Raw genomic sequence first — 13119 nt, 5'->3', positions numbered from 1 at the left:
ACTAATCTGCCACAGAACAAAACCATAGCTGTATTTTTTCCTACCCATCCTATTTGAAGTTTCATGATTTGTTTCTTTTTAAATTTTTGAAGAACCGCTGGGGGGGAAAAAAAAAAAAAGCATGAACTTCAGTGTTTGGATTTTTATTTTTAAGAAAAATGGTCACTGCTATTCCTCTCTTAAAGGTGTTTGTTTTTGCTGAGCAGAAACTGAAAACAAACATGCTCAATCTGAAGTTGGGAAGAAGGTGAGACTATCCCATTTTAACAGTGAATATAGTTTACTACTAGAATGGCTAGCAAGTCATTAGGTTTTGCTTGATTAATGGTCTTGAATCACATTTTTTTATTTATTTCTCAAAAAGATGGCTCAGCTCTGAAAGCAGTAATTGCCTTAAGATGGGAATTTCTCTATTGTTGTGTGACTTCTGTGAGAGGTCAGGGATGATAATGTTTCTTTCTGGCTTTCAGTTCCTTCCTCTGAGAATATCAGTATTTTATGGATATAGAGTTTAGAATTAAGCATCCCTGTGACACAGAGAAGTGCAGAAACAGTATTTATTTTACAGAATGGTACATGGGAGGAAAATAAGACTAATTTATGACTGTGGCATAACAGCAGAATTTCTGTGGGCTTTTCACAGTAGTAACTCACAGGACTGCTAACTTTAAAAGCAAACAAAACTAGTGCATTTGTTTCAGCGGTTCATGCTAAGCCATAAACTAGTCAGCTTCCTATTTTGGTGTCTTCTTTAGCCTACTATAGAGGACAAATTTGTTTTTTATTCAGAAGTCCAGCTGAAATTTTATATTCTTAAATATTAAAAAGGAAATCAAGAAAAGGTTGCATCTCCAACTGTCACTAGTCCTCTAAAATATTTCAATGCATCATATCTCTTTATGCAGACTGTGCCAATCATTATTTTGATCCAAGACCTTTACAGTCTCAGATCTGTGTTAGTACAGTGCACAGACACAACTGTCGTGCTCTATTTTATTGGGCATAACACAAACACAGGACAAAAAAATCAGCCCTTTCCCAAGGTTATTTCTGTGAAAAATAATCAGTAATGAAATATATGGCTGTGCTGTCAACAGCCTTTTCATTGTTTGGTTTTAGCAATCGATCCCCCTGAGAGAAATAAAGAGAGATTTTGCCCTTTCTTGTAATTTCTCAGACTGCAGAAACAGCAATTCCATCTCTTTGAATTCTTTGTCCATGCTTTTAAAAGGAGGGGTTTTGGTTGTGGGAGTTTGGGTTTGTTTTGTTGTTGTTGTTGTTTTATTTTTATTTTTTTTTAAGATAGCATGAGAAATAGAAACCATTCTAAAATAAAATTTCTAATTTCAAAATAATTTTTCTGTAGTGTATGAATTTTGGAGGAACTTGAAAGTGGATGAGATGAAAAGCCACAATCACACACCAGGGTAAAATTTCCATGTATAATTTTTGACAATTAAGCATACAGACCTAAAACTTTGGACCAGCAAATCCCACTTGAGTCCTTTTAATGGCATTTTTAATGGCTGGTTAAAAATATTGACAACGGGGGCAGCAAAGGGATCTAAAGACTTAGTAAGACAATACTGTATTGCATTTCACTGAATTAACATTTAAATGTTTTCCTTTCAACTGTAATGGCAAAATAATCGTTAGTTAAAACAAATCCTTAGCTCTTTTAGAAAGATATATCATATGTTCTGCATTCACCAAAGCTGTGGCTGGTAAAACAGAGTTTTTAAGACATGTGAACTCAAGGTTCCTGTCAACAAATCTTGCATATTTGTACAAATCAGATATTATTTTAATTAGATAGTTGATATATCATCTAGACTTCATTACTTATATTTTCTGAAGCGTGGGTTTATGATCAAGGTGAGTACTGATAAATGTTGTGCATTCTGTTCTACAGCTTTCAATATTTTTGTGGTCCTACCATTTACTTTTTTTACTGAAATTACAATATACTAGGTATTGTTGATACCCCCATACCATGTAAGAATAATGTTTTAATTTCCCATCTCAAAATGGAGTGGCTTTTTTAATGTGTTGCATGCTAATGTAAAAATAAAAATATCTCAATGTAAATTTGAGAAAATTACATATTGTATGTAATAGTTAGACTGGGGAAGATTAATCCAGAAAATGAATTGCCAAGAAAAAGAAGAATGATATAATTTCGTTTGCAGAAGAAATTCTAGGGCTAAATCTGAAAAAGAGCCAAAAAAAAAAAAATAAATCTTGGTCCCTCTAGTATTCTAGCAAGTATTACACTGCTAACAGAGATGATTACTGTAAGTAGTGCTATAGCTGTAAGTAGGGTTTGGTTTTATTTTTTTTTAAGTGGTGGCTGTGTCTTTGTTTGTTCAACAAAGTGACACATTTTTTTACAGGGCAGTAGTTAAAGCAGTATTAAAGTGCCATTGACAACATCCAGTTACTCCACTGACTTGATTATATAACCTCTTTTGTGCAATTTTCATGCTCTGCTCTGTTTGAATGTTTTTACTATGCTGATGGCTGTTTTTCATTTCCTGCTGGGATGACCTTGAATAAAAAAAGAATAAGAATAAAGTAGACATAAGCAATGTAGTCTTGCTGGCATTTGCAGATCTTTTGTTCTGCATTGAGAAACATAGCGGATTGGTGTTTAAGGTATAGGTTGTTTCTGCTGGATAGTAATTAATCTGCAATGCTTAGAAAAAAAGAATGTTCTTTTGGATTTAGCAATGGAAAAATCATCCAGTTATGACAATTCCTACCTTATGAACACGTCAGAAAAGTCCTAAACACATGATGCCAATTCTTTAACCTAAATTAATTGTTTTAACCTATTAAATCTACTAGATCTACAAATCTAATGTTTATCTCTTAAATTACTCCCTTCTGGATTTTTTTTTTAAGGAAAATGAGATTAGCTAGTTTACACCTTTTTCCAGATTGAGTATGCATCACACAGCTGAAGGAACTGATTTTCCATTTTGTTACTTGCTGTTGCATTTCATAACTAGCCTTACAGATGAATGAGTACACTGTATTTCACATAAGCATCTTTTTCAGACTGTTTATATCCATCAATATCAGAAAGTTATGACAATGATAAATCCGTAATTTTAAAGTAGGTTGCATTATTTCTGCCCCTACCTGCTTTTAATTTAAAGTAATGAAGATTGTATTCCTGTACATACACTTTACAGTCACTTATAGAGGAAGAGGTTTAATTTTAAATTGTTTTCACTCAATCTTTTAAAATCATCTACCTTTGCAGGAGAGGTTGGACACTTGATAACCTGTCCATTTTTAAAGTACAGTAGTGTTCTTTCAGATTTTTCCATTTTGCTGCTGTGGTGATTTTGCTCGTCTGAGAAAATAATTCTAAAATTAAGTTAATTCATGTCCTAAATCAATGCTGAAGTACTGGTTACCCCTTTTAACAAGGTAATGAGATACTTACCTTCACTGCTAATAAAAATCAGGATTTTATTTCAATAGTAAATGCTTTAGTATTTTGCTTTTAAATGATGACTGATAATAAAATCATTAATGCATCAGCATGGCATTTGAAATAGTGACTACATATGACTACAACATATGACTAAGTTGATTTCATCCAAATTTCTTTTGTCTTGCCCAAAGCTAACAGATACACAAATATTTTCAATTTAAAGTATGAAATCAGATGCTTTCAATATGACAAGCTAAAGAAAAATGCAGCTCTTTGAAATTTGAGTTTAAATACATTGTCCTAGTTTGCCAGAAGTAAATCTGATCTATTTGCTTTATTCTATATTTATACATACTGGTTTTGGTGACACTCCTAGGATTTGGGGTTTTTTTAGAATTATTTTTGTTTTACTTACTCTCTATGTAATGTTCCTTAGCATGAATGTGATCTTTAATCTATGATGCCTGGGAGCAATATGGTTGTCAATAGTCCCTAGAACAAATATGACAAGTCTAAGTGCTATTTGGTGTTTAGGTTTTAATGTTGTGTGCATTTATTGTTATTAAGCAAAGTAAGAGGATGTTTTCATTTTTGGACTAGAAAAATAGATGCTTGGAGATGAACAAATTATTCAAGGGATCTTCTGAAGCTGGGAATTCCAGTGATATGAAATAGTAGGTCTAACCAAAAAGTACTAAGTAAGACATAGATTCATGTTACAGAATTAATTGGCATCAGTACAACTGATGAATGCTTGGTTAGACCAGCTGTGTGTTCTCCTCAGCCTTAGCAGTGAAAACAATAACAAATTTATTATTTAATGTGAGAAGGAAATAGGATCAAAAGTCTATTTTTGTCTATTTATCTTTTTTAGTACTGGGAGAGGTATAAACAGAAGATGAAATTACACATTGTGCTTAGAATCTTCCTTTTGCCTATACAATTCTCTTCTCAAGCATTTTTTAATAATAGGAAAAATGTATCCAAAGCAAACCAAGTTATTCCCTTTAGTCTAAGATTTTGCAGCTGTGTTGGTAATTCTAGCAGCTAAAGTTCTGAACTCTGTCCTTATACTACATTTTATAAAAATCTTATTGTCACACCCAAGCAAATGTCTTAAATAAAATTAGTTATATTTTTGCTTTTATTTCTATCTTATAACTAGGAAGATGGAAATGGATAACCAAGACTACTTGTAGTTGTGATATCTAGTATCACAATATTTGAAAACTCTTTAATTGTCTCATTTCTGTGGCACACAGAGCAATTTTTTTTGTGAATGCCCTGATGTTATGCTTTGCATGCATACAATATCTCCCAAGATAAATGTTTTTAATTACATCATCCCTTAATACAGGGTTTCTATATCCATGTTACAATTGGCTAATTATACATATCTATAGAGAGAAAGATGACTACAGAAGAAGCAGTAGCATAACACATTAAATTTTGGGTTTAATTTTTTTATTAATAATCTTAGTATTGTGTCATGACACTTTTTTTTCTGACACAGATTAAAACTGAAAAAAATGAAAGCCATTTTTAATATACTCTCTCTAGCAATGGAGGGATCTTGGGGATATCCTCCAAGCCCTAATAAGTCACAGGATGTCTAGTCCTCAGGCAGAGATGAGAAGCACATGTCTGGGGTGGATCAAGCAGAGGAGAGGCCCTGGTGTCTTTCTCACTGCTGCTCCAGCAGTTCTTTACAAGAAATTTTCACATTTGTCCTGCTTAGGATGATACTTTTTTGTAATAACTGCTGACTAATGAGTGATTATTGAGATCAATAGGTTGTCATTGGTGGAGTGGTGACTGGGAGTGACCAGTTTTGGTGTTGAGTATCCACAATCTGATCCAAAGGTGGCTGCCTTTTGAGGTGCATGATGAGAGCATAGAATATGTTCTTAACAACCCTACATTAAATCCATTTGACTTAGAACAGTTAATGATTTTTCTGAATTTGATGAAGCAACAGAATCTTTAAAATTCAAGCATATGCAAAAAGGGATCTGAAATAATATTATTAAAATATGTGAAGTTCAACCTTTTATAAAAAGTAATGAAATAAAAATTCTTACCTTTCCATCATGTATGTTGCTTTGCAATAACAAGAAAAAAAAAATAAAGGAATACTGCACTTTAGACATTTTTTATAGAAATTTACAGTTTTATGGTCAGTACATGGTTTATCTAAATAAAAACAATCCCTTCTCTCAGACATTCCTATATTTCAAACAGAAACTTCTTTAATTAATTCTTGTAAGTGCTTGATGTTTAAGGTCAATGTTGTACTGTTTGCTGTATACCCTGTCATATGTGTGACTGTTATATTGCAAATATTTATGAAGGTCTTTAGTTTTTATAAGGTGTTATTTTACAAAGTTGCAGTGAATTCATATGGGCCAATCCTGCTGTACCATATCAGGATGTTTTAACAGAGAAACCCTCTTTCATTACTGCACACTGTCAGTGCAAGCTTTAAAGAATGTCTTGCAGTACCAGGATGTGGCTTTTTAATTTTTTTATATACTTAGAAATTTTCACTCTGTTTGATTAGATAAAAATATTGTCAAAAGTTAATTTTCAGTGCTAAATTGGAAATAGTTAAAAATGGCCTGTGTAAAGAGGCAAGAAAAATGGATTGCAGTTAGTTCAAATAAAGAAATTATTAGGAACGGGATCCATTTTAATCCAGACAAAAAGTATCTGCAGCACATTTCTCATTTGCTTTGTGACAGAAAAGGAAACATATACAAATATTGTATTTACTTATATGCCATACATCTGGGTCTTTCAGATCTTCCCACAGCCCCGTTCAGGTAGTGGCACATAGGAATCCTGCAAAGCAGGTGTGTGCACACCCTGCCTGGCTGTTTGCAGGGCTGTGGGACCACGGCCATTCCGAGGTGCTGGAATGTGAATCTCAAGGGCATCCAGTTGCTAAATTGACCGCCTGCTCCCTGGCACGTTCCTGGCCCATGCAGCCTCGTGCTCTGCCGAACATTTCCTGGTCGTGCTCCACGGATTAGCACAGAGCAGAGCTCCTGAGTGGAGCCAGGAAAAGAACCCTGACAGTATTCAGTCTGCTGGCTATCATGGACATGATTTGTTTGTGTTGTTCATGCAAGACATGCTTCAGAATGATGGGCTTAGCTTCTGTGGAAGCCTGTGTGGCTGAAGATTTTGAGGATTTTTCAACTTGAATTATGTTTTCTAGCTGCAGTTTTAAGAAGTAAATGTTTTCGCTTTGAAGCACTTAATAAAAGAGATTATCTGAATTAGATGTATTAGATTTTTATTTTAAAAAACAAATGCATGACATTTAGCTTTGGATTGTTATGCCAAATTCTTATATACCCTCAAATTCAATGCCATCATCAGAGGTGTTTGCATCTCTTTAATTGATTGTTTCATTTACTGTTTAGAGATTGGGAGGGGAGAAAATGGCAGTCAACAAGAGTGGCTTCCCTCAGTTGGCTTTTTAACCTCCTGGTGCACTCAGACTGGTCAGTGGGGACTCAGACTCGCTCTGCCCCAAAGCACAGCATCCAGCCAGGATGTGTCAGTTTGTAAGAGTGAAATGGGGAGCAGTGAAAAAGGTGAAGGAGAATTGAATGGGCAGGGGAGAAGCTTTTGTGAGTGACAGTCATGTGGAACGGTTGGGCCCGAACTAGTCAGAAATAAGGGTCAAGAAACCTCATCATGCTGATTGACCACACATTATTTCAGCAGCACAAAATGCCTTTGAAGATCTGCTCCATAATAGCCAGCTTATCTGCTTGTGCTACCCATAGTCATCTTTCAGTTTTAACACAGTCCTCATTCCTGCCATTTACTCTCCAAGGGGATGTTTCCGACTGCTGTTGGCCTTTTGCTCTGAGCTCTTCTGTTTCCTGAAATCATTGTGTTATAATAACCTGGATATGGGGTCTGTGCTATGGGGGGATGACATTTCAAGCCTGAGAAATGGCGCTTCTGTTAATATGAAATGTTGGGGGTTGTTTTTGTTTTTATTTTTTTGGTTTGGGTTTTTTTGGGTTTCTTTTGTTTGTTTTTTGGCAGTTTTTGTTTATTTTTTTCTCTGATGGTATGACAGTAGGAATAAAGTTTTTTGCTTTTCTTATTTTCTTCTACTAAATCACATACTGAACACTTGGTTTACAGAGATTTCCTCTATTATTATGTGAATGGCATCTACCAACCCCTTAAACTAATGCATGCAATGTAAATTCTATTTCCTTTATCCACTTGTTTATTATCTTGTTGTACATGGAAATTATGACAGTTTGACAGATTTCTTCTTTATAAATCTTCAGAGGTTATGGTTTAACTTTTATCTTCTTGGTTTGTGAGCTGCTTAACTCTATTTTGGGGGGATTTTGTGCTGAAAATTAATGAAAGTACTTGGAGGGAACACTGTGAAATGTTGCTTCCTTTGAAGAAGGAAATACTCTTTGAAAGAATGGACCAAAATTATAATCCTACATTTAGTAAGATTATTGGTTTTCCCCCTGCAATTTTAATGTAATTGTAGTACTGACTTTGAACAAAACATACATATTCTCTATCATTTTACTTACAGATACAAAATATACAGTGCTCTAGAGAAAACGTGTGCTGTGTCTTATTGCAGCTCTTTTTTCTCATAACTTTATGTAGAATGAAAATTAATAGGTAGAATTTCAAACTTGATGTGTTTTTTAGCTTTAACAACTTCATATGAGAAGGGCAATAGTGTTAGGAGTTGAGATAAATACCACTATATATGGTACTACGTGCAGCAATAGTAAAATAATATAAATTACTTTGCTTGGTGTTCCTAATCCCCAATTATTCTCATGAGTTACTGCAGAGTAGATTGGACACATCAAAAGGGGGTTCACTTTGTTGCTGGCCCAGAGGGCTGGCTCCTTGCTTGCGTTCATGAAAGTTAATTTTTTCTTTATTGTCTTTGTGCCACTGTAGGGAATAGACTTGCTTTTCATATGGATAAATGTATATTATTTTATGTCTAAAAGAAGAGGTTTTTAGGAGCTAAATATTGGTGGTTGTAATGGTTGTTTGAAACTTTTGAAAAGTACTCAGGTTTCATGGTTCAATGGTTGTTTGAAACTTTTTGAAAAGTACTACAATATTTCATTCATGAATATTGAAGCTTTTGCACTTTTGACTATTTGAATCAAAACTGAAATGCTGCTTTGGAACACAATAAACTATCAGATAATCTAGAAAAAGCAAGAAAAGCAAATGGTATGTCATGTCCAATGATTCTTGCAGGGGGATCTGCTGTTCCTTCTCAGTGCAGGATATTACATTCTGTGGTTGTTTAGAATATCTTGGCACCTGAGGTTCAGAGGCAGCATCTCCTTCTTGTCAGGAACATATATGTATGACACAAAACATCTGAGTGATGAGCAAAACTTAATGCTGTTAAAGTAGAACTAATTTTTGTGAAGAGCAAGTTAGAGCTGTGAAAATTTGTGCTTCTAAATCTGGAAATCCTCAATTCACTGAGTGTTGTGTAAGGGAGGCTGTCCAGCACAGCTAGGGAGGAGGACAGATTTATCACCCTGCTTTCTTTCCCCTGGTCCTGTAGTCCTCCCCTCACCTGAGTGCTCTCCCAGGAAGCCCGCCCATTTTGCTTATCAGGCAGAAAATTATTTCCTGGTTGGTCTGGGTTCTTTTACATGGGTTTATTGCTGGTTCTAACCAGTTGTTAAACCAATTTGGAGCTGCTGGAATACAGTAGCCAGACATAGAGTTGGGAGAACAGGACGTGGCAGAGGTGGGAAGCTCTGCTGTATGCTCTCAGCAGGAGAGGGGTGAGACTGGCACAGCCAAGGTGTTTCCCCACATCCCTGCTCCACTTCCACCTTGTTCCCTGCTCTCTCTACAGAACTTTACTTGAGGAGTAGGTTTCCTTCTTCTTGGAGAAGTTCTCATTAAGCTATAGAGCTAGCAGGGAACTGAAGGTGGTAGAAACATATAAAAAATTAAGAGCAAGTAAAATTAAATAAGGAAATGCCTAGCTACAGGCAGCTGGGTTTACATGTCTGAAAAGCAAGACAACTTAGTTATTTTTTATCTGATGTAAATGTTTCTATATCTGTTTATTTATAAATAAGCATTTTAGTCCTGCAGTATTATGTACAAACGGCTTTTATAGTACAGACACAATTAATTTTAGTGAAATGCTGAACAACCCATTACAAGTTGCTTCACTGTGGAAGAGAACATACTTCATGACCAGTTCTTAACTTAGATACAGCCTTCAGCTGACAGCTGAGGCTGGATTTGGTGAATCCTCTGCCTAAACTTGTCAAACAGCATTTGGATTTCTTTTGCTTTGGTCAAAAGCTGTGGTTTATGAACAGAGGCTAGTCAGTCATCACAAAAGACTTATACTTAATTCAGTTTTTCATATGAAAAAATAAACAGCCTCTTTAATATCATAATTTTTATTTTTTTATTTTTTTTATTCTACAGAGACCTACGATTTAATAGGATTAAAGAAATCCAGCCTGGAGAGTTTAGACGGCTTAAAAACCTGAACACACTGTAAGTTCTTTTTCAAGCTTAAGACCCCTTCCCGTTTGACTTAATGTGATCAATTTGGTAACGTGTCATATTTGCTCATTTTTCACAGGTAAGTAGTCTCATAAATTTGAGCTGTAGCATTTACACAGGTGGGAGAAGGGGCGTTAGGACCAAAATACTTGAAGGCAAAAACGTCTATCAAAATAAAAATAAAATTATTTGCATAGTTGTATTTGATTAACATTCTTTAATTGAATTTCATTAAAAATGCAGACCATTGTTGTATGATTTTTTTGACATAGTGCTAAATTGCTTTGGTGGAATATCACATAATAAACCACGGAGTTACAAGAAAGCTGTTCAAAGGCTCAGATGTGCAAATGTGTTACAAAATATCTGACAAATTCTGACATACTCTGAACTTTCCTATTCTAATGTGCTTATCAGGACTGGCAGGAATCAAATGGTTTTGTTCCTCCTGAGCTGCCTTTCATGGAGGTCTTTGTTATCATATACAATTGTGAAGAAAAGTCTTTCTAAAAGATCTTTTACTACCATTAATACAATTAGTATGGGTATTATCATTTAAACTTTGTATCTCCTCTATCATTCCTTCAGGCATCACTTTTAAAACAAATGTATACATGTTTCTCTTCTTTAATATATTAACTGGCATGAAGAGGAATTAACATAGACAGTTCTTTTTACTTTTAAGTGTACATAACTTACAATAGCAAATGTGACTGTTTCCCAGAACACAAGTAGTATATGAACTGGAATACAGTAGTGATATCAGTGAACTTTGGATCACTACTTATCTGCAGGCACATCATGACAAGTACGCTGACACATCTTGTACTCTATATTCACACCAGAAGAAATGATAGGACTTTCCCTGACAAGTATCTTGTCCAAATCTTTGTTGCCAAGATATTCTTAGCTGTCCCTATTTCCAGTCTCCTTTGATCATACCTCTGTTTGCAGTTGATCTCCAGTTTTGAATTACAATTTCTCCCAGATATCCAGCTCAAGTTCTAACTGTCCTAATCGCTGATCTGATACCCGCAAGTCCCAAATAAAGACAGGCTACATTAGTTTTGAATTCACTTCTCTTTGTAAAACCAGTGTATGAGGGATGAGTTCAACTCTGTACATACAGATGTTTCTGTACAATGTAGAGGGCCCAGTACACAAAATATTGCTAAGAAACATCTGGGAAAAGCCACTTTAATTCACCTGCTAGTGACAAATCTTTGTTTTTATCAGTTTCAAACTGATGTGTAGACTTGATGTGAAAGGTTCTTTTTTCCTCTTCACCTACATCTCAGATGCCTGCAAGAAACTACATTATTCTACTTCTGGGTGGGTCTTTTTGGTTTTTGGTTAGGTTTGTGCTTTTGTTTGTTTATCTTTGTTGCTGTTTCTATGTGTTTGGGGTTATTTTTTTTTTTTTTTAATTCTGTCTAATTTTTCCAGGTTTTCACCTGCAAGATAGTGGTTGAGCAGCTGTAAGCACATAACCTTTCTTTCTCTAACAGTTACAATTAAGAGGAAAAGCATTTTCTATTTAACATTATATTGCCCCTGCTTTTACACTTTCTTTTCCATAGTGTTCCTTTATGTTAAAATAAATCATTTTTTATTTCTTTTTGTAGGCTTCTTAACAACAATCAAATCAAAAGAATTCCTAGTGGGGCATTTGAAGATCTTGAAAATCTGAAATATCTGTAAGTTAAATGAATGTCACTTTTTCATCACTGTGTAAGAGCTTCTTCAGTGGGAAAGTTTTCTCATCTGAGATGGTGATTGCTATCTGATTCACTTTATCAGGAGATAAACTGCACAGATAAATCTGTGAAATGAATTTATGGGGTGGGGCAACTGTGTTTCTCTAATTAGTTACTAATAAGAAACTGCTGTCTGTAGGCAATATGTTTTAAAGGACTTACTAATTGCTGTTTATCATATGCAACTTATAATTTAAAAAGGGATATGTTGAAAGGTGTAGGAAACCACCTCTTCAATGGTTCACTGAAATCTTCACAGAGGTACTTTTTGTCCTTTGAAAAGTGGTTTAAAAGTAGCTAGTCCAAAGGTTGTGTCTGCAGAAGCTTGTAACCTACTTGAGCTTATTAACGATCCCAAAATTTTTCACTGAATTCATAAGTGAAAAATTCAATCAAACCCAAAATACCAAAGTATGCACATGATTTGCTGTTAGTTCTAGGTCTTCAGTCATCTTGTACATTTTAAGCCTAACTTCTCTCTTAACAAACATACCAAGGGTATTAATTATATGAATAAACGAAAGGCATCAGCAATATTATTTTTGTCTGTGTAATAGATTAAAGCTGCATAGTAAGTTGTCATGGATTCTCAGCTCTAGTTTCTGGAATCGATCTTATGGAGTGTCATTTAGAAAAGTTTCACTCCATTGTCTTGGAGTATTGATTGATGGTTACTTGAATGACATACAGAAAGAAAAGGTCACATTGAGATTTTATTACTTTGGGAACAATTCAGAAGCTGAATTTTCCATGCAGTTTGCAAGAATACAGCCAGAAGAGCTCTAAGGAGGTGGGAGCAGGGAGAAAATCACATCAATTTGTGCAGGCACATTATCTGTTTTTTCAAGTTGTGCTTGATTACATTTCCTGCTCTCATTTTTATGTATATTGTATTTCAGTAATGGAATTGTTTAACCTATACACAATAGGAGGGAAAAGATTATTGAACAGCCCATTGGCAATGAATGATTAAAGCCCATGATGATTGTATTTCTTACAAAAAATGTTTGCATGATGGTTCTGGTAGTGTAGTACATAAGGTTTCACTACATGAAGTTTGCTTAACTTTTTCCACAGTCAGCAGCTGTACAAAGATTTTTCTTGATTCTTAATACTTATTTGTTTTCACATGCCTGCCTTTGCCTAGCTGTAGTAAACCTGAAATAAAGCTCAACTATGTGTTCAGTTTGATGAAAGAGCTAAAAAGGATAGTTGAACTCTGATTTGTTTTTGTTTACATGTAGTAATGGTTGTCAGTATCTATATTGTTAAGAGGAAGATCTTATTTTCTTGTTGTTTTATGGAAAATTTAAATATAAAGTTTAGTATGGTAATTTATGCAACTGC

At 34.7% G+C, this 13119-nt stretch overlaps 1 protein-coding gene across 2 annotated transcripts in view; it reads left to right on the top strand.

Annotated features, from left to right (window-relative positions):
* The window catches only part of PXDN (peroxidasin), an 82554-nt gene that overhangs the window by 16007 nt on the left and 53428 nt on the right, over nt 1–13119 (top strand). For both annotated transcript variants that reach the window (XM_015620480.2, XM_019006130.1), the window contains exons 2-3: nt 9935–10006; nt 11641–11712. In XM_015620480.2, the coding sequence (XP_015475966.1) occupies nt 9935–10006; nt 11641–11712 (144 nt within the window). The remainder of the gene's footprint in view (nt 1–9934; nt 10007–11640; nt 11713–13119) is intronic.

Source organism: Parus major, chromosome 3 (genome assembly GCF_001522545.3).
Source record: "Parus major isolate Abel chromosome 3, Parus_major1.1, whole genome shotgun sequence".
In the NCBI taxonomy this organism is placed as follows: domain Eukaryota; kingdom Metazoa; phylum Chordata; class Aves; order Passeriformes; family Paridae; genus Parus; species Parus major.
This window is presented reverse-complemented; position numbering and strand designations above follow the sequence as displayed.